This window comes from Sciurus carolinensis, chromosome 7, assembly GCF_902686445.1.
Source record: "Sciurus carolinensis chromosome 7, mSciCar1.2, whole genome shotgun sequence".
NCBI classification, from domain to species: Eukaryota; Metazoa; Chordata; class Mammalia; order Rodentia; family Sciuridae; genus Sciurus; species Sciurus carolinensis.
In genome coordinates, this window is record NC_062219.1 from 19523424 (window position 1) to 19544544 (window position 21121).

The following is a 21121-nucleotide window of genomic DNA, read 5'->3' on the forward strand; positions in this document are numbered from 1 at the left end:
GTCTTCACCATCAGACCAAGTTTCGTAACTGGAAAGGACTGATGACAAAAATCTGTGATAAAAATTGCTTCATTTGCTCATCTACGTGGCTCTGTGGAAATGGATCATGCAGTGTAGTGAAAACTAAAAGGAAAACAAAGTAATTTTCATCATCAAGTACTTAGTTTGCCGGGTATAGTCAAGGTGGCAACTGCTTAAAGTGGAAGGAGACTTGGAGGTTCCTAATGTTTGGAAATGTGTTAAGGTAAGTCATGGCTCCTTCAGATCCTGTGCATCCTCACTTACTAGCTGTGTGACCCTAAGCAAACTACCTAGTACCCCTAGGCCCCTGCCTTTCATGTGGTGATAGTGCCTAGTAACTGTGGCAGAGGGAAGAGACGCGTTTGCCATTTATGTTCTCAGGCATTAGGATGACTCATGCCTTAGTCTTCCCTGAAGATAGGCTTCAGGGGAGACGCCTCTCTGTGCTCTAAACACCAAGTGAGGCCAAGCACCTCTGTGTCTTACAAATATCCTGCTCAGCACTGGGGCCCATGCGGGTCCCCTGCTGTAGAGACTAAGAGACCGCATGTTGCAGCAAGGGATGCTACAGGGTGAAGGAGGGTGAACTGACCTGCGTGTGACTTTGTGTGTACTTGAAGTAAATGCTATTTTCTAAGGGCTCTGAAGTGTCCTGCACGCGCTTCCTCCTTCCTGCCTCAGTCCCTTCCTTCCATCTTTCCTAGCATAACTTGGTCCATCCTGATAAGTACAGTGCACCATACCTGTTTCTCCCATTCACATTAATTAAACAGTATCAGGGACGTAATGTGAGGGACACAGGGGTACATATGTAGTAGGTCTTTTGTATATTTATTTTTACTTGATATAATCCAAAATTATTATTTTAGAGACAAAAAATGCTGAGGCTTAAAGAAGTTTGGTCCTGATTTACCCAGGACCAAACAACTAACTTTGGGTACAGCTAAAGATTCCCAATCCAGGAAACATAAGTCACACAGATCACATCAGCGAAAGAAACAGATATATAAAATGTATCTGTTGAATGAGATGAGTCTATTAAAAGTGAAAGTTGAATTTATTTTTAAAAGAAAACTAATGGATTGAGAGTTTTGTGATAATCACACAATGTTAACCTGAGCCTTATAATTATTGAGTGGTTCTTGTTAGGAGTTCAGTAATTTTTATATTTTCTCACAAAAACTTTCACATTTTTGAGAAAAGGAATAATTTCCTCTAACTTGTCTCATTCTCTTTTTTTTACTTTAAAATCTTACAGTACATATTTTGAATTAATAATGACCTATTAATTAAAAGCAATCCTTAATTAATGTTAGGTAGATGTAATTTTTAGAAGGGCACAACCATAAAATAGATGATTACTATACATCTGTTTATTTCAAATATTTTCAAATATCCTTATAAATTACTACAATTAAAAGGATTTTAAATGAGAATTGTTTTCTGTTGGTAACTTTCCATCATGAGTCCTTGTGTGGGAGTAATTCAGCTTGTGTAGGTAGGTAATCTTCTTCAATTCCATAGAATCTGGGAGCACTTAGGGGGACAATTCATACTCAGTTTCTAACTGATGATTCTAAAACCAAAAATATGAAAGTTCCATTGTTTTGCCACTGAAGCTGTGTGTGTATGTTTGCAAGCTTTCAGAATATTTTTTAGCACATATTTTCAGCATAGTATGGTAACTAAAAACATGGATTTTGGAATTCTAGTATATGCATAAACCCCTAGTTTTATGATCTTAGGAAAGTATTTTCATCTTTTTGAGCCTCAATTTTGAGATTTACACAATGAATTCCATCCCAAAGGATGTTATTAGGTCCAAGGTGATATAACGTACACACTGTTTGGCAGAGAATAAGTAATAATAATAACTAAATAACTGATCAGGTTAGGAAAACCAGCCTAAAGTGATAATAATGTTACATAAATAGATGGATAACTTTTTTGCATGAAATAATTCCTCAGAGTTGAAATGGTCAAAGTGTCTAGCACCAGGGAGATGGTGAAGTAAATCATGAGCTGTCCATGTAATGAAGTTTGAAGTCAATGGGGTGTTTTTGTTGATGTCAGTAAGAAATGTCTTTCAGGTATGGGGGTGCTGACTCACAGTGGGGAGCGGATGAAGGGTCAGCAGATTGGACCGTGGGATAGAGGGAAGGGAGGGGATGTTTTACTCAGCTATTTCGCTGCTATGACTAAACGATCTGACAAGCACAATTTTAGAGGAGGAAAGGTTTATTCGAGGACTCACAGTTTCAGAAGGCCGGCTCCATTCCTCCGGCTCCAGGTGAGGCTGAACATCATGGTTCAAGAGCGTGGCAGAGGGAAGCAGTTCACACCATCAGGAAGCAGAGAGAGAAACTCCACTCTCCAGATATAAAAGATATACCCCAAAGCCACGCCCCAATTCCCACCTCCTCCAGACACACCCCACCACTTCAATTAATCCCACCAGGGATTGATTCACTGATTAGGTTAAGACTCTTACAACACAATCATTTCTCCTCTGAACCTTCTTGCATTGTCTCGCATGTGAGCTTGTGGGGGACACCTCACATCCAAACCCTAACAGGGGGAATGGGAACAGGAAAGACAGCAGAATGAATCAGACATAACTTTCCTATATTCATATATGAACACACGGCCAGTGTAACTCCAAATCATGTACAACCACAAGAATGGGAAGTTATACTCCATGTATGTGTGAAATGTCTAAATACATTCTGCCATGTATAACCAAAAGGAACAAACTTTAAAAAAAAAAATGTCTTTCAGGTAACTTTGACATTGACCTCAGGCCCTACATGCCACATGCAGAGACCTTGGCGTTTCCCATTCCGTGGAGTCTGCTGTGGTACACTCTGCACACTGCCTGTGTGTGGTCTTCTCGGTCTCAGCTGCTGCTTTTGTAGGCTGTTGTGGCTCTGGCCTGTGGATGCTTTGCTTGTTCCTGCAGGATTCCCTGCATCGATCCACAGCCATTTGTCCCTCCAGTCCTGGCCTGGCAGCCTGTGTGGTGACACTGATCCACCTTTAACCCCTGAGGTCATTTGAGACTCTTCTTTGATGTCACCAAGAGCCCAAGTACCGCCAGTGCCTGATCGTTAATGATGTCACGTGCACTGTTGTGCTTCTGCTGCTCAGCTGTCTGCGTGATTCTCCTGGTCACAGCAATTCTCTTTACAGTAAGGAAATTCCTGCCTCCCTTTGTGGCTTTTTACAAATCATATGGGTCAAGGTGGGTGGGGAGCCCAGTGGTGGTGTGGCAGGGGAGGGCGTGGACAAACAGACTCATTAGGCCCCTAGAGATCAGTTCTTACTGAGCTGCAAAGTCCTCTCCATCACCTAGAGCCCAGTGTCCTGATGGGTTTAATCACCTTTCCTGACACACCAAGCCCCGCTGTTGATTCTCACCAATTCCATTCCCACTTCTCAGGGCTCCTTCTTCTCTCAGGTCACTATTGCCCCTGCCCATAGCCGGGTTTCCATAGGCCCCTCCCATCTATCAGCTGGAGTGCTATACGTTTGAACCTCAGTTGGGAACCTCAGTTTGAATCTCAGGTCTGAATTATGTTTCAAATGGTTCCTGGATTCCACTGTCCTGGGAAACTTTACCTTACTCCGTCGGCACGTTATTCCTCAGCTCTGACCAGTGGAAACTCCTGCTGTAAATCAAAATGCTAAATTGCAAAAACATGAAACACAAGTATAAATGAAAGATGATTTTAGCTCTGATTCTAGCTCTGTTAAAATAGAACTTATATGAAAGTCACTGGAAGGAAAAATAAAAATAACTACAAAAATAATATTTGGATTATGGGACTAGAGTTTTTCCTTAATTTGGAATTTCTACAATGTATTTTATTAATTTTGTACTAAAAAGCAATGACAAAATTTAAGACATTATTGCAAAGAAATAATGTGGAGGCCAATGACATGCTCATTTAAAACAAAGTTTCACTTTGATTTTCTCTTGTGATGTTCCTCTTGGTTTGAAAAATAAAAAGCTTGATTGGATAATTCTAGAGGTGTCTATTCTTCTTTATTGTCATCGTTAGTGCATACTAATTGCACAGGATAATGGGTTTCATTGTGACATATGTGCATATGCATATAACATACTGTGATCATTTCCAGCCTCCATTACTCCCTTTTCTTCCCTCCCCTCCCTGGATCCCATTCCTCTTCTCTAATGCTCTGCCTTCTGCTTTTATGTCATTGTTTTTTTTTTTTTCTTCTGATTCTGCATATACTCTCCATGATGATCTCCACTGCCATCTGTTTTCTGCAAGTTATATGATTTCTTTCTTCTTAATAGCTGAATAATACTCCATTATGTATGTATATCACATTTGCCTTATCTATCCGTAACTGTTTCCATAACTTGGTTGCTGTGAATTACAACATGGTAAACATGGGGATGCAGGTATCTCTATAGTATGGTGACTCTAATTCTTTGAAGTGTCTGTTCTTATGAAAGTGCTTCAACATACCTTTGCCTTGTGTTCTACAGCTCTTTGTTTTCACATCTGTACATATATTGGTATTTGTACCTGTGAATACATATCATCTCTCCCTCTCCCTCTCTCTCCAAAAGCACATCTGCAGCAGATGTTGTTATTCTACCCATATTTCCTTGCTAGTCACCTTTCTTGCACAATTCAGCATTAAGGTTTCCATCTGCCAATACCTGTAACTTTTGCACAAGTCTTTTCTCTGGAGACAGGAGCCTAGGAGCCTGCATGTGGGACATCCTGAGAGTAAGCTGGAAATGAATACCTACCTCCTTCTCCATGACCCTAACCATAACTAACAAGTTGATGCATAAATGTTACCAATTTCCTTGCCCCACAAGGAGTGGGGACAGTTGTGAGGCATGTCCTCCACTGTCCCCTAGAATTCCCAGAGACTCAAAGTATGTGTGTGGTATTATGTCTAGATCTGGATACAACCTTTTCAAAAAGCACATTCAAAAATTGGAATATGACCATGTCCTGATTAGGGGTTGGGAACACAATATAAAAATAACAATGAAAGAAGTGGAGCTATTTGCTGGGAGAGTCAATCACAAAGGAGTGACAGAATCACTGTCCTCAAGTAACTGGGAGGAAGTCACGCGCACAGTGGACTCAATCTGTGCACACTTTTTCCAGAGGGCAGAGCTCTGGGGAACAGTTAGAAGAAGACAAATTGCAGCTCAGGGAAATGGAGAATTTTCTAACACTTAGAGCCTTTCCTGATGAAATACAAGGCCCTGGTCCCTAGAAATACTTAGGAAAAGAACAAAAATCACCTAAATCTATAGACCCTTTATAATAAACCCAAGTCACACGTGTAATCCTCTGTGCTCCCCCTGAAAGCTCATTTTGATCACCAGCATTTTGCCTCTGGGATTTTATCTGACTACCACCTTGTCACCTACCTTGCTAGTTCTTGCTTTGAGCTTTTCTGGTTCTTCTGACCTCATTCTGGTTTTGTGCCTAAGTTCTGATCTCGGGCAAACCTCATGGATTACAAAAGGTTTTGAACTTGCCCACCCAGCACCCAGCCCTCTCCCTTGGCACAGCAAGTGCAGGCAGTAGGCACTGTACCTCAGTGCCACCCCAGTCAGCTGTGACTTCTTGCCTTCCGGGAAGCAGAGTGGGCAGAAGGGATCCTAAACAGGGTGAGAGCTTATGTTAAATCATTTCTAAGTTTACTTCCAACTCTAAGATTCTGTTATTATTTTCCTTTTCCACTTTTGGTGTCCTCATAGTTAAACATCATTTGTCTATTTGTTGCAATAAACCTTCCTTTCCCAAATTACATCCTGAGAAAATTAAGTGGTTTCTGATTTACGTAGTGTTATTAGCTCAACTCTCTAAGCTCATCCCCTCTCTCATGATCCTTCAGCCCATCATCACTGCTTTTGCCTTTCACTTTGTCTGAAGACATGCTTCTCTGTAAGGAAGGGACACCCCACTCCTCCTGCTTCTTTCCCTGAGAGTGATTTATGTGGCCCTCCAGCCAGTGCCCCCCACAGCAGCAGTTTATGTTTTACTAGTAGTTCTCCTGCAGAGGGCACCTTCTCCCACATCTAGCACTGCCCAGGCCTCTGGATGAGCTCAGTGGACCCCAAGTATTGCCTCTCTTCTGCAGGAAAGGAGACCTGTTGCTCAATAGGACAGCGCTTTCTGATGCCAAGAGGAGAGTTTGTTTTTTCCTGATTAAAGCCTATGGTGTTCCAGTTGTCAGGGTTAAGATCAGTAGGTGGAAATATAAAGCTCTGGACCCATAAGAATCTTGTAAAATAAAATCTTCCGGGAACTGAGGTGGGAAAACTGTGGAGCTATAACACTTATTTACTGTTATTACTTTCCTAACAAACTTTTGCCAAATATGTGCTTTGCCCTCAGAGCCCAGAAATTAGAACGAAAAACTGATCCCAAGCAAAATGGAGCCAGCTCTTCCTTCCATTCTTCCCTGAGCCCTGAAGAGGAACATAAATTTGCAGGCTCTATACTAGCAGAGGATGGAATGAAAACCCTGCTGGGCCACTTACTAATGCAGAGCTTTGGGCAGGAATTTCAGTTTTCTAAATCATCAACGTGGTTGCAGTTCAGGGAAGATTAAATGAGAATAAATGAAAAGAGCCTAACACAGTGTCTAGCACAGAGCACGTTCATCAAAATGTTGTTTCCCTTCTGTTTGAGTCCCTGCCAGGGTGTTCTCTCTGTGGGAAGTTACTCATCCATCATTTTGTATCTGGACCCCAATCCCAACTTCTCCAAATTTCTTCTTTCCAAGTGACACGTTTGTGCTTTCTCCCAGTCTTTGTCACCTACCATGATATGTGTGTATCTTTGGACTACATATTTCCCCCTTTGCTTTCTACCACTTTTCTGCATCTGTTTTTTCTTCGTGGTTTTCTGTTTTCCATTCTCTCTATTATGACTTTTCTTACTGAGACCCCCAAGCTCCCATTTCATGATTTCTTTTTTTAATTTTTTTTTTATTTTTACGGACTGCATTTTGATTCATTGTACACAAATGGGGTACAACTTTTCATTTCTATGGTTGTGCGTGATGTAGATTCATACCATTTGTGTAATCATACATGTACATAGGGTAATGGTGTCTGTCTCAGTCCACCATTTTTCATACCTCCCCTCCTCCCTCTATGTAATCTAAAGTTCCCATGATTTCTTATTTTATTTTCCCAGTACACAGAAGAAACCTCTGGAATCCCAGTCTCTTCATCTGGTAATGTCTTCAATGTGAGCCTCTCTGTATGGAGTTCTACCCTAATAGACAAAAGCTCCTTGATCTCATAAGTGTGAACTTTTTGACACCTATGTTTCTTTGACTGACACCTGGAAAGTATCCTCCCTTGCAGGAATCTCACAGCACAAAATGTCAATGCCCTCCTTATTTGGGGGACCAGTGACATCGCCATTAAAATTTAAGGGAATTGAACTTGGGGTGAGTGGGAGGGTTTCCAAAAACATGTCTGACAATTTCTTCCATGGGTGCTGGAATTTTCAATTTTGGATTGCACTTAAAACTGCTAATAGCTTGAAGTACCCCTTCCTCATAATCAAATTATACTCTATTTTCTTACTTACCTGTTCTGTAGATTCCATGTGGATCTCTCCAACTTTCACCTAGAAGGTATATTCTGAACAAAATCAAATCATTGGACTTATTTCCTATGCTGATCTATTTCTATTATTATAATGCTTTCAAAGTTTAGAGAAAGAATATACACACTGAATAAATAGAAAATATTTATTGTACAGCATTATCAAGGTTATTTGACAAAAGGCAGTAACAAGCCAAAGGAAAACACTTTTACAAGAAGCAGAACAATCTGTATAAGTACGTACGGTAAGGTGAAGAGTCTCTGACCTTCTGGTACAGGGTATGCATGTGCACATCTCCAGTTGTGAACAATTATGACAGAAGAGCTAATACTCTATTTATTCAGGAAAACTTGAAATCATGATGATAGTAGGCATTCAGAGTAACACTGGAATCAGTGTTGAATGTGTTCACTAAATGTCTTAAACCAAAACCTCAGAGCAAACCAACATCTTACATTATTTGAATGAAAGTTGTTTACCTTATCTATCCTGATGTTTAAAAATCTGAATGCACAGTTCTGCAATATTAAGGGTATATGTTAGTGGCATTAGCATTAAAAGATGCTCACTAATAAGAGATAGCATATATTTCTTGCTAGTTTGCCAATTAGTAGAAATCAATCTTTTAAGCACCGGAGTTGTCCATTTTCCTCATTCTGCTTCATTGCAATGAAAACATGGAATTGAAATTCACATTTTTGGTCATGAGGTCTTTTCAGTAAAGGTGTTTTCAAATAAATTTTAAAAGGAAAGGCAGTTCATTCTCGATATGGAACTGACTAAGCGTGATGATAGAATATGGTAAAACCTAAGGAATACAAGCCTCCAACATTGGAACTGATGTTAAATTTTGAACAAATGATGCAGTTGATATTTAAAGATTCTAGGGTGAGAAATCAGCAGCTTCGACATGAAGGAAGCATATTAAAATATGACTGAACATAAGGCATAAACAAAGATATTTAAAGGGACAGAATTCATTCCACAAATAATAGAAGAAATCAGAACTGCAAGAGAAATTCTTTTATTGGGGATTAAAAGGAAGGTAAAAATGGAATAACAGGATACATGTACATGGGTATTAACACAGCAGCAAATGAGAGAATTATAAACAAAGGTTATGACAGCAAAAAAAGGCAAAAATAAAAAGACATGAAAATAAAAAGAAGGCAAAATGTGACTGATGAATAAATATTTGCTAAATTATGTCTGGATGTGGCTACTATTGTGTTCTAGAAGAACAAAAAGCTCAAGTAGCTGTGGAAAATCATTTTAAAAAAATCTAAAATAATCTGGAATAATCTAAATACTGTCTTTTCAATCTTTCATTTTAATAATGATGTGTGCGAGCTTATAAAATGTACCTTTTATTGTCACCCATAACTTTTGTGACCTTTTGATATAAGAGATTTTCAAACTACTTTATTAATAACATTCCCACATCATAAAATGTCTGAAAAATAAGTTCCCTCTCAGAAGAGGAATTACCATCTGAGCTGTATATGACACATACTGAACCACAGGACTCAAACCTTCATAGAGCTTCTGCAGATATTGGTGACAATGATATATAAAACATTAATAGAACATAGAAATATCTATAGCTATATCCAAAAGACAATCTTCTAGATGCAGTTAGATTGACATTACATTGCACAGAGTTTATAGTTACACGTATATGAGGACACAGATATACATTCACTGGCTAGTTACAGGAACTCCAAAGACAACAGGAAAGATTTACTTGTCATTTAGGTGAGTAATAGTTGCTATGAGTACACCACCAGGTTCAATAATGGACTTGTTCCAGTAGTACACAGGAGAAATGTTGGCACCACATTGTACATATATGAACCTTAGAAGTCCAACTGGTTAGTTTTATTTGCTACAGTAAATGGAAGGTAACACTTCTGCCACAAGGTTTGTTCTCTTTAACTGAAGGGCAATGGAGAGCCCACTTGGCACAAGCACAAGTGAATCCACAAAAGTTACAGCACTCTATTGTTTTCACCTTTTTCTGAAACCTCCAATAAGCAAGTTTTGAATGGGAGGCTGGTTGTGCCCACTGATTTTGCCCAAATACTTAGGTATTGTCTTGCTTCTCCTTCTTTCCTCCCATAGCACTCCCAAGGAAGCACTTTTTGGTGATGATTTTGTTCTTGTTCCTGTTTTCCTAAGTAGAGGAAAAATCACAGAGCCTCAGGGTGTTCATGCACCTTTCTCCAAGTGCCACAGCAAGGCTGGCTCTGGATGGCAGCAGTGGGTGAAGAGAGGCCCCTGTGAGGGTCAGTTCCTGAGTCTTCTGGAGATCAGGAGTCTGACAGTCCGGCAGGGACAAGGGCTTCCAAGAAATGAGCTGCTGTCCCATCACCTGGACCTTGGGTGACCCATGTCCCTGCCCCTCCCTTTCACCTGTCTGCTCTGTCTGGCTCCACCTGCTCACTATGAATGCCATAAGATGAACTAATGGTTCAACTGGAACGTCCACAGGGGCAGTTCCCTTCCAGGCTTGGCCAAGTGCGTGTGGGCATATATATGTATGCACGATTGTGCAAAAGACATTATTTTGTTGATTTTATTTTTTATTTTTATTTTTTGCAATAAAAGTTACATACCATATGGAATTGTGCTTTGTCAGAATTCCCTTTCTTCCTAGAGAAGGCTTTGAATAATTCAAGAATCCGATCCCGGCCTGGCTCACTGTTTGCTTGCTCTCCCCCTCTCTCCTCCGTTAAGGCAGCAGCAGCCGCGTTCTCCTCGCCTCCCGCCTGGGCCCTCCCCTCCCACGCTTCTCCTCCTGGCTTTGTGCACGTCTCAGGACGGGTGGGAGCTCTCTGGCTTGTCCTGCTTCTCCGCTCCGACGCCTCCTCCCTACAGGGTGGAAGAGCTTTGCTTGTAGTCCCTCAGGATGACAGAGGCGTAGGACACGTTGGGAGGGGTGCAGAGCACCGACTCAGACACGGGGGAGCTGGGCACTGAGCTGCCCGAGGCCACCGAGTCTCGAAAAGGCGACGGCGGCGTCAGGGCAGGAGAATCCTCCGGGGTCAGCTTGCTGGCCGCCTGCAGGTCCTCCTCGTCCTCGTCCAGTTCGTCTTCCTCCGTAGTCCCTTCGCGCTCGTACACGTACTCCTGGAGGAGCTTGAACCTCTCGCTGTCGTCCTCGTCCTCTGCCGGCGGGGAGATGGGCTCCTCCCCGAACGTGCTCAGCTGCAGCGGCAGCATCTGCAGGTGCTGCGGGGGTGGCGGTGGCGGGTACAGGGACCGCAGCCCGTTCCCCGGCGCCCCCGGGCCTGCCAGCACTGCGTGGAAGTCGGGGATCCCGGTGCCAAAGCTGTTGACCACTCCCTGTAGCTGGTCCATCAGGGGTTTCTGCTGTGGGGGTGGCTGCTGCGGTGGCTGCTGCTGCTGCTGCTGCTGCTGCTGCTGGAGGGGAGGGGGCAAGCCCTTGGTGACGGCCGGGTCGGCCAGGAACAGAGGGGTCTCCTCCGCTGTCAAGTGGGGCGGCGTGGTCACCGCGGGTGGCACGCGTCGGTGCACCACCATGGAAGGGCTGCTGGGAGGGCTGAAGCGAACTGGCTGGGCATCCTCCTCCTCCTCCACGTTGTACAGGGACTTGGTGCTGGTATCTGAAAAGGTCAGGCTCTTGCCGGAGCCTTGGTAACTTTTAGTGAGGGGCTTGATGACGGCCGTTTGGTTGCAGGCCGTCTCATTGGTCTTCACGTGCACAGAGAGGCGGTGCCACATGTGCTGTCCCTTGGGCACCTGTCTTCCACCTGGTTCAGACCATGACACAGACTTGCCATTAGAACTATGAATAAAATAGAGATGGATTTATTTGCAGATGGATTATGCACGGAGGATAAAATACATATAAATCCTACGCATACCCAGCTCAATGTGATTAAATTGCACCCGCCCCTGTAGGTCCTTCCTCCACACCTCAGCCTCCCCTTAGTCTAAATCCAACATCCCAAACTGCAGTTATGCAGGCCTCTGAGCTGCAACCAGGGCGTGCACACCACGCCAAGGAAGGAAATTCTGACCCTGAGCAAAGTTGCTAGGATGCTAAGTCAGATTGTTGAGGAAACAGCTATTTGAACTTGATTTAGGTCTAAGATTTCACAAGGTCTCTCTCTCTCTCTCTCTCTCTCTCTCTCTCTCTCTCTCTCTCTCTCACACACACACACACACACACACATACACACGCGCACGCACACACACACACACACACAGAGGCGATAATAAGATATTATTCAATGCAAACCTTTCAAAGAGTCCCAAACTGATGGAGGAAAAAATAATTTAAATCTTAGTTACACATGAGTGACAGAATGTGATGACTACAGTTTGTGGGGCAAATTAAGACTCACATATGAATCTATTCCCATTGCCTGTGGGATTATGAACTAGAACCTCTCAGTCACCCATTCTGATATGAAGGTATTTCCCATTACCAGAGGGGTGTAACCATACACATGGTACCTGTGTGAAAGAGGAAAAAGTAGACGACAGAAAAACTCACATCCGTGATTGACTGACAAGTTTCATACCTTTCCATTTTCTTTTTTTTTTTTCAAAACATTATCCCTGACAAATACAATGGATCACAATTCACATAAAGATCCTGAATCACAGCAGCTAGTTAGAGATTTTCATGCTGGAATTTTCAACTAGTTGTGTTTGAAAAGAGAACAAGGAAGCCCAGTGAAATACTAGTGCTCACATCTTGCTTTAGCCATCCACCATAGTTTGCTGCAAATGAGACAAAGTTAGGATTCAGACAAAGTGGCAGTCACTGAGACAAAGTCCCCTGCCTGGATCTTTCCTCCCTGTTCCTGGTAAATATCAAGTTCATCTTCATGGAACCCTCATGAAACCAACCAAATATAAAAGCTTTCTGAAGAAGAGGAAAAAAATAAGCTTGCTGTATGTATACACCACAAATTCCATTCTGTATTGTGCAGTATGGTCTTGCTTTTGGACTCAGTTTATTTTATGTATAACTTTTAGCAGATGGTAGTACCTTACCTTGGTATCCTATTAATAACAACAGTGTTAATACTTAAAAGAAGCAAGTCATTTTATCTTCTGTTTTTAAGAGTTTGCTTCTTCTCTGTGCCCATTAAAGCAACAGAGAAAGTGGCAAAATAAGTAGCATTTGTGACATTGAAAGAAATAGGAATATGAACATTTTTCCCCTTTTGGTGAGGGTGTGAAATAGAGGATTCCATAACATAGTTTTTTGCTTGAAATTATAAATGATTACCATAATGATTTATTTAGTAATTTTGGTAATACAAAAGTGAATAGCATTCAAAAGTGCTATGTGACTGTCATATTTATGTTGATGGTAACATTTTATATTTTATAATCCTGAGAGATGAAGTGAGCCAAATAAATACAGATGGTCGTACAAAATCTAATATTGAGGATAGAAAGTTCTGGATACAAAAGACTCTAAAATAAAAATTTTGACTAAAAATTTGGACTTCATAAATTTGGGGGAAAGGTAGTTCCCCCATATATCTGATAATCCATGCATTATTTTTAATTGTCTAAGAAAAGTTTTATCTCTAAACTATTAAATCAAAACAAAGGCTGGGCATGGTGGTGCACACCTATAATCCCAGCATCTTGGGAGGCTAAGGCAAGAGGATGGAGAATTCAAAGCCAGCCTCAGCAATTTAGCAAGGTCTTAAGCAATTAAGCAAAATCCTGTCTCTAAATGAAATACAGAAAAGGGTTGGGGATGTGGCTCAGTAGTTAAGCACACTTAGGTTCAATCCCTGGTACCAAGAACAACAACAACAACAAAAATGAATCTCTCTCTCTAATATGTGCTTGATATATTATCTGAGAATTTGTGTTTGTAAATGCTAAATTCAAGAACTTTTTCTCTATATTGTTAGAATATAGAGCTGACCTGCTTCTGAATTGAGCAAGCTCAAGTACAGGAGGGCAATGTCCATTGCAAGGACACAGTCACCACCCAGCCCAAGGCAAACCAGAAAACACAGTTCTTCTGAGTGTAGAACTAGATGAACTTGCCTACCCGTTCCATCTCTCAAGTGTCTGCACCCAACACTCTATATACACTGTTTTTCTCCTTGTGTATCCGATATAGCTCCTCCAGAACACATAAAGCCTGCTACCTGCACCTTATCTTCTTTAATTATGCCTTATTAATCCTTCTACTCTAGTGATTTGCATGGTTTTTTATTACAATGCAAAAAAATTTTCTTTCCCAAATATCTGCCCTTCACTACTCATTTTAATAAAACCATTAAACTAAAGTGCTATTTGTGTCTTCACTTAATTGTGGGTATGTGTGAGTTTAAAAAAAAAAAAAAGAAGAAAGAAAAAAGAGAGCTGGTCTGCACCTGGTTCAACCCTCGAGCTTAGGACCCAATGAAACATTGCTCCACCCTCCCCACATACTAGCAAAAAGGGTCTCCTACTATTCCTAGGAAACTCAGGTGGCTCCACTTACTTTAACCACTCACTCTCGTAGGCTGTTTTCCACATTGTCCAGGGGTTCCATGTAGCCCTCTTTTTAAATCACACACGTTCGTATGTTAAAAGTATTACTAATGATTTTGCAGCAGATAAAACCATAATTTAATTCTGCTTTAATCGAACCCAATTTTTATTCTTGTGAAGGGAAATTTTCACCATGGTTGTCAAAATTAGCAGTTTTCCTTCTCCTCAGAGTCTTGCTCTAGTTTTGCTGTAAAGTCCTGTTTAATTAGGAAACAGATCTCATGCCCCAGGGCATTTATCAGATTACAAAAATTAGAGTAACCTTATTTTTCTCAAGGACAGAATAAATTGCTTCCTAAAAACCAGAGTTAGTAGATGAAATGCATCATCTCAGAAATTGGAGTGCAGACTATATAAACTCTGGTCCTTCCAGATTACTCATTTCTCGCCTGTGGTCCATAAACAAACTCAATGGTCTATGACTTCACAAATGCATTAAGCATTGTTTTTAGAAAGAATACATAGTATGTCTTCATAAATAATGCGCTGCTATTTCTAAAGGCATGTGGAAGCTGTAACCATAAAATGTAAATAAACTCTGGGAAGCTTTGTTGTGTTCTATATCCAAATGACCACTGATAAAGGTACCTACTATCATTGAGGTAAAGGTTTAATAGCTATGTTGATGTGAAGAGAAAGTATCCTACTTGGAAAGGTTGGGAACCTATTGCTGTGATGTTAAGAAGAGAAAAATGTATAAAATATGTGACACCACAAGGAAATAAATGCATTTTTAAAATGCAAGAATACTATGAAACAAGACTTCTATTTCATTCCAGGGAATTGTAATATCTTCTCCTTTGGCCATTAGCTTCTTCCTTGTATTGTTTAATTTTACTTAGTTTCTTAATCTTAAGAAAAGCAATCTGGTTTAGTAAGCACCACATTATTGTCACAAAACACTATCTTCTTGCTTTAACTTCAAAAGACACCTCAGGCCTACAACAATCTCCTATTTTAAGATCAAATGTAGTACTTTGGGGATAAATACCTTAGGTGGCTAAATATGTTTACAGATAATAGAATTAGTGGAGGAAATGTTGGTAGACTGAGAGGAAGCAGGGTTGTATAGGATGATGTGTGGTTATCACATCTGAGCTAGGCAGGCCTGGGCTCTAGTTCCAGCTACAAACAGGAACAGGATTTTGCTTTGATTTTTCTTTCATTAGATAAGTATCAAAATCCCCCCAACACAAAACCCAATATTTACAGCACTTTAGAGAAGAGTTGGGAGTGGGTGGTGTAAACAGATTAGTATATCTTTGGCATTCAGAGTGATCCTGTCTGTTTTATTTGTTTCAGTAAGTACTAGTTACATCTGCAGAGTACACTGCTTTCTGCTTTTTTTTAGAGAGGTCTAAAATGGGAATAACAGTGGGTGGGTGTTTCAGATCAGGAGGGAAGCATCCTGCAGAAGCTGCCTGAAGGGGAGGCTTACACAACACCTGTCTCCCTTATGTCCAACTCAAGTCTCTGCCTCTAGGCTTAATAGCTTCACAACAGATGTAAGGACAGTACCCAGAAAGCCCATGGACAAAAACAAGACCTTCCCATAGGAAGGGAGACCAATTCCTTGCAACCAGAGGAGGTTAACTTTTGCTTTCTCTAGAAGTAAATGATGTGGTGCTACCTCTGCTGAGAAAAGTGCGGAAGAGGGAGCTGTCCTAACACTCTTGTGTTCAGGAGCATCAAACAGTTGGTACCAGTTTAGAAGGTGGCTCTTGTAGACTCTCAGCCTAGGGACTATTTGAAACCGTTTGAGGCAGACTTCTGTTTTCTCAGATAACCCCAAGGGAGTCTGCCATACAAAGGACTTCAACTGACTTTAGTTCTACTTCTTGAAAGCTTTCCAGAAAAATCTGCATATTTAGTATACATTCTTCAACCCGGGGGCCTAGCTGAACATAATTAAAATTTCTTGCCTTTTGACTCACCAATAGTTGTAAGGTAGAGGATCTCTAATGTGCTTTGGAAGAGAAATGTTTTCTAATTATATGAGGTCTTGGTAGTTTCTGTTGATATTAAATCTTACATTGCATTGTGAATCCCCCACTAAGTCTACCTCATCAGCAACTATTCACAGAACCATTGGCTTGCTGAAATTCACAGTATTATATAGTCTAAATATACAGTCCTTCCTTTAGAATCTTCAGAATAGCTCCATCCTATATCCTCAAGCAATGTGATACAGGCCAAAAGACAACCCAAAGAGAACCACTTTGCCTTTATTAGGCCTTGTGCTTTCTTTGATGAGTCAATAAAGAAAAAGAGGTACAAACTAAATTATCTCATTGAAGTTGGTGAACCCAATTGTCTTCTGGGTAGAGGATCTACTTTCCTGAGAAAAGATTCAACTCAGTTTCAAACTAAAGGGTAGGATTCTGATGGCTATGAAACTTTTCCCAGTAAATTTTAAAAGGTCTTATTTCCATCTAATCATGATTTATTGGCTGATAAAAGAAATTCTGCAGTTTAAGATAATCTCTTGGATATTCTTTTAGCAAAGTTAGACCAGATGAAATTATTCCTTCACAAAATATAGATGGGCCTGGATTATATTCCCTTTGAAGAAATTTCAGGTCAAACAATATCATTTCTTCTATGCCCCCTGCTACCAAATCTATCATTTTAATTGCAAGTCACTTGATGTACTTCAGCTCCACATGAAGGCCTCACAATTTGCCCTGGAAATATAGGGCAGTTGCATTGTTCTGCTGGGATTATTCCTCAGGGCCAGGGTAGACCTAGACAGACCATAATGATCCTGATCCAGTTTATTTCCACCAGTCCCTTTGCCCTGCTATTCACAAATCAGTGGCAACTGAAGGTCACGGAAAGAACTAATTTTTTAATTTCGCAGGAACCACCAAAGCTAAATATATCCATTCTTAGTCTATGGTGCACAGTTTTAAAGCCACTGATCTCTCTTCCTGATCTTTTATAGTCTCAAGGAGGGAAGTTGAATAAACCCCATTCTGAAAGTTCTTGAAGACAACCTGTTGATTTTGCTGACAGTCGTATTGTTTTGGGGTGCCCACCAAGCATGGACCATGTCTGACTTTTGTTATTTTTGTTTTACGTTTAGACACTCACCTTTGAATCTTGAAATGTCAGTCGATTCTCCTCTCTTTCTCTGGCCCTGCTGTCATGACAGGACAAGCACATTTACCCAACCCCATCAATCCTTTTTGACAGGCAGCCAGCAGCTGTCACAATTAGGATCTCCTTGCTCTGTCCTTGGTCAGACTCACCCTGATACCAGAATCGCTCAATGCCTTTGGACTTGGGAGAGTCACAGAGAATGCACCCAGCTATGCTAGAGCAGCTCTGGCCTAGATGTGCAGAGTCCTCCATTCACCACTTGAAACACACTGGTGTGACTACCGTATTTGTCCCTCTAAGAATCAGGATGATTTGGTAGAGACCACACTCTGTATTTAGGCTTTTAAAGGCAACAACCAAAAGGCAGGCCATGGACTCCCCAGTGCACTCAACTGTGTGAACAGAAGAGACACCATGGCCCCATTCACCAGCCTCTGCGGCTAGTTTAGTGGCAAACATTGGAACAAATTGGGCTTTTTGCACTGAAGAGCTATTCAGGCCACAGAGACCTCATCAATGGGCCCCCTCCTGCTGCAGGAATGTGTACCTTTGACTCTCCCAGGAGTTTGAAGGGCTGTAAAGGAACAGCTGAAAATGACCACAGACTCCATGCACAATGAATTGAACATGGTCTATGTTTTTTGTTAACTTAAAGAGACACTGTCAAGATCTAAAGGTCAAAAATTGGACCAGACATGCACTGTTTTTATCAGATGGGAAAATCTGATAAAAATCACTCAGAATGTTGGGAAAATGACTGTTTTTTTTAAAGCTCATTTTTTTTTTTTTTTGGTAGGACTGACAAAACTTTTGTTTTGTGCTCCCTAGGGTGTGGGAGACACCCAGCAGAGGCTCATGCTGGCGCCTACCCCCTCAAATTGACATTGTGGAACTCTTCTGTGAATTTAAGCTGTGGCTTTCACTTCAATGCAGACAGGATCATTTCAAACATTTGTGCAACAGCAAAAAGGCAAAAAAGAAAAAGAAAAGAAAAAGCTCTGTTTGCCAAGGAGAAGCTGACAAATTTTTGAAGGGGGAAAATTCACTTTGGAGCTTGTGAGTGGGAGTCACAAACAAAAGTGAATCTCCAGAATTGAAAAAAAAAAAAAAAAATTGCATGAAAACATAAAAAAAAAGCAAAAAGCAAAAAAACTATGCTAACAACTTGACAGTGTCCTTTTAAGAACGATGGACAATCAAATTAAGGCAGTCGTGCAAACCATGGCACGTACGTGAGTTCCTCATTCTTGATGGCATGCACCACATCTGTTTCCATGTTAGAAAGTGGAAAAACCCAGGAGAGAGAAAGCAAGGGGCAAAACACTATATTTTCCATGCAGCTTCTCTTACACATTCACTGCAGTGTGGGGGTTTTCAAAGCTGCACATGTGCCGACGGACATTGGCTGGTGGGCGAGAATTCTGGCTGCCTCTTCCTAAAGATTAAAAAGAAAAAGACACCCAGTGAGCAAGTGGTTATACACGGGTACAGGTATGGTGACCACAGCACTCAGGCAGTGCCTGGTCATGGGCCAGGGCCAGACCTGGCTCCTGAGCCTTTCTCCATATCACCTCTGCCTCCAGGTCCTGTACGGATCCTGCCCTGCCTGCCTCTTTCTTAGTTCCAGGCTCATTTCTGAAAGCCAAGCCAGTGAAGTGCATTAATTCTTTTTCCTTGTGCAACAATCTCTTTCCAAGTGGCAGATGCTTTTTCTGCTGTGTGTATCTCTGTCCCAGAGTGACACTTTCCCTTCACTGTTGACATGCTCCTATTCCTCCTTGCAGTGGGCTCTACCTCTGCTCACGGTAAACGTAGGCTGAATCTTCCCCTCTTAAAGGAAGTTTATAAATCGATAGCTGACACTGTGACTTTTAATTGGACTACTGATCTTCTTCCATATTGTTTTATCATAAAAGCATGACTGTCACTTCATGTAAAGTCACTCTTGGCATTCCCAAGATGTAATGTGTTTAATGGTAGGGGGCGGGGAGCAGCCAGAGACCTGCCTGCTGAGATTGGAAGAGCTACCACAAGGGGAGCGTGTCGTTCCCCACCCCACCAATAGACGTCCCTTTACACAGCACGTAGGATGATCTTCCTTCTCTGCCATGCTGATGGCTGGAGAAGGGCACTGGCTAGACATGGCAAGGCTGATGGGGAGCCCTGGGTAGTTGGTCTTTCCATCATTTGTTCTAATTAGGATAAGTGGTTTTCCCCGAGTCCAGGAGCATTTCAGAAACTAGTGGGATAAAGCTATTTCACTGTCATGCCACATAAGAGGGTTGCCTGTCATAGGAAAGAATTTCTGGAGTAAAGTGTTAAGAGTGTACATGCTGTGGGTGATAGGGATGAGGTTGATTGAGTTTTCAGGAAATTTCCCATGTTAGGAAATGGCATCCCCACGCTTTCCTATAGGGCTCCCCAAAGAACTCACAAATGTTCTCTGTGAATCAGCCTTTGGCCATCTGCCCCCGCAGGACCCTGGCAATAGCTCCCTAGTGTGAGTCAGAAGAGGAGCATGAACGCTCCCACGAAGTCAACAACCTTTTCCCTCTCTCCTCTTCTTCCCATCAAAATAGACAGAAATGGGAACTCGGAAGAAGGAGGAGGCGGCGTTGCAGGACAAGACCACGCCCTTCCATTTCAAGTCTTTTGGGCTGAGTTCTGATAGATACTAGGAAGGAGAGATGGGAATTTAAATTTCAAGTAATAATATGCTGAAATAGCTTTTCACTAGATCTGATCTGAATTTATAAAATGGAAAAATTTTCCATAGCACAGGTGAACATAACAAGAAAACAAAATTGATCAATAATTATGTTTCCATCAAGTTTGAGTTATTCAATAAAACTTTATAAAAGCACATGATGAGGGCTGGGGATGTAGCTCAGTTGGTAGAGGGCTTGCCTGTCAAGCACAAGGCCCTGGGTTCAATCCTCAGCGCCACAAAAAAAAAAAAAAAAAAAAAAAAAAAGCACATGATGATATACTCAAAACAATTTGAAATCCTTATCCAGGAAAAAGAAGTTGAGAAGTTACTTGGGGTAACTTCATTGCTGCTGCAATAATACATTTTTTTTAGAAAATTAGAGACAATGTTTGCTAACTTGCCAAAGTAATATATCCTTGACATTCAATTTGCCCACTTGAAATCCCAGGTATCATTAAAACAATGAAGAGATGATAAGGAATAAAAGTATATTTGAATATATAAATGAGGTTAGTAGGAAGAGATTTAATCTGTAAAATATTGAAACAATTTCATTTCTCATAAAAGGAAACATCTTACTCAAAGTATTTGACCCTGTTTTGCCAACCTGCCTGCATATCCTTGCATTTTCTAATTCATTCTGGTTTTGGATAATGTCTATAGGTGGCTTGGTCAAATGGTGCAAAGTATCAAGGGCCCTGAAAGGGATGGCTTCAGGGATCTATGTTCAACACAGACAAAAGTCCTGTGATTGATGTTCAATGATCTGTGATCACCTTCTTGAAAGTCTATTACTTTTGTCTTTTGTGCTTTGTGAGTGACGGTGGATGGGAAAATGGAACATGCTCTGAGGACTTGGAACCTCAGCTCATAGATAGTCCCTCATTTCACAGCCTCCCTAACTTCCCTGGATGGGTCCTTGACTTTCTGTTCCCCTGCCACTGGAGTCCCAGCCTGTCCAGTGTCCTCTACCTACCCCTGCACAAGGATCACCATCCTGGACTGCTTGAGGGGTTCTGGGGACAAGACCCAGGAAGATAAAGGTCTGGTCCACATGACTGGTAGCATCTTGAGGAGGTGGATGGCAGTGGCCATCTCTCTCTGGACTTGCAGTACCAACACA

At 41.4% G+C, this 21121-nt stretch overlaps 1 protein-coding gene across 8 annotated transcripts in view; it reads right to left on the minus strand.

Moving 5' to 3' along the window:
* Positions 1–7779: 7779 nt before the first annotated feature.
* Positions 7780–21121, minus strand: part of Grm1 (glutamate metabotropic receptor 1) — a 405374-nt gene continuing 392032 nt past the window's right edge. For 5 of the 8 annotated variants that reach the window (XM_047559634.1, XM_047559635.1, XM_047559636.1 and 2 more), the window contains one exon: positions 7780–11454. In XM_047559634.1, coding sequence (XP_047415590.1) covers positions 10518–11454 — 937 coding nt within the window. In that variant the 3' untranslated portion in view covers positions 7780–10517. Of the gene's footprint in view, positions 11455–18638; positions 18724–21121 lie in introns of all 8 variants that reach the window. The other 3 variants (XM_047559640.1, XM_047559641.1, XM_047559638.1) reach the window with 3 other exon arrangements.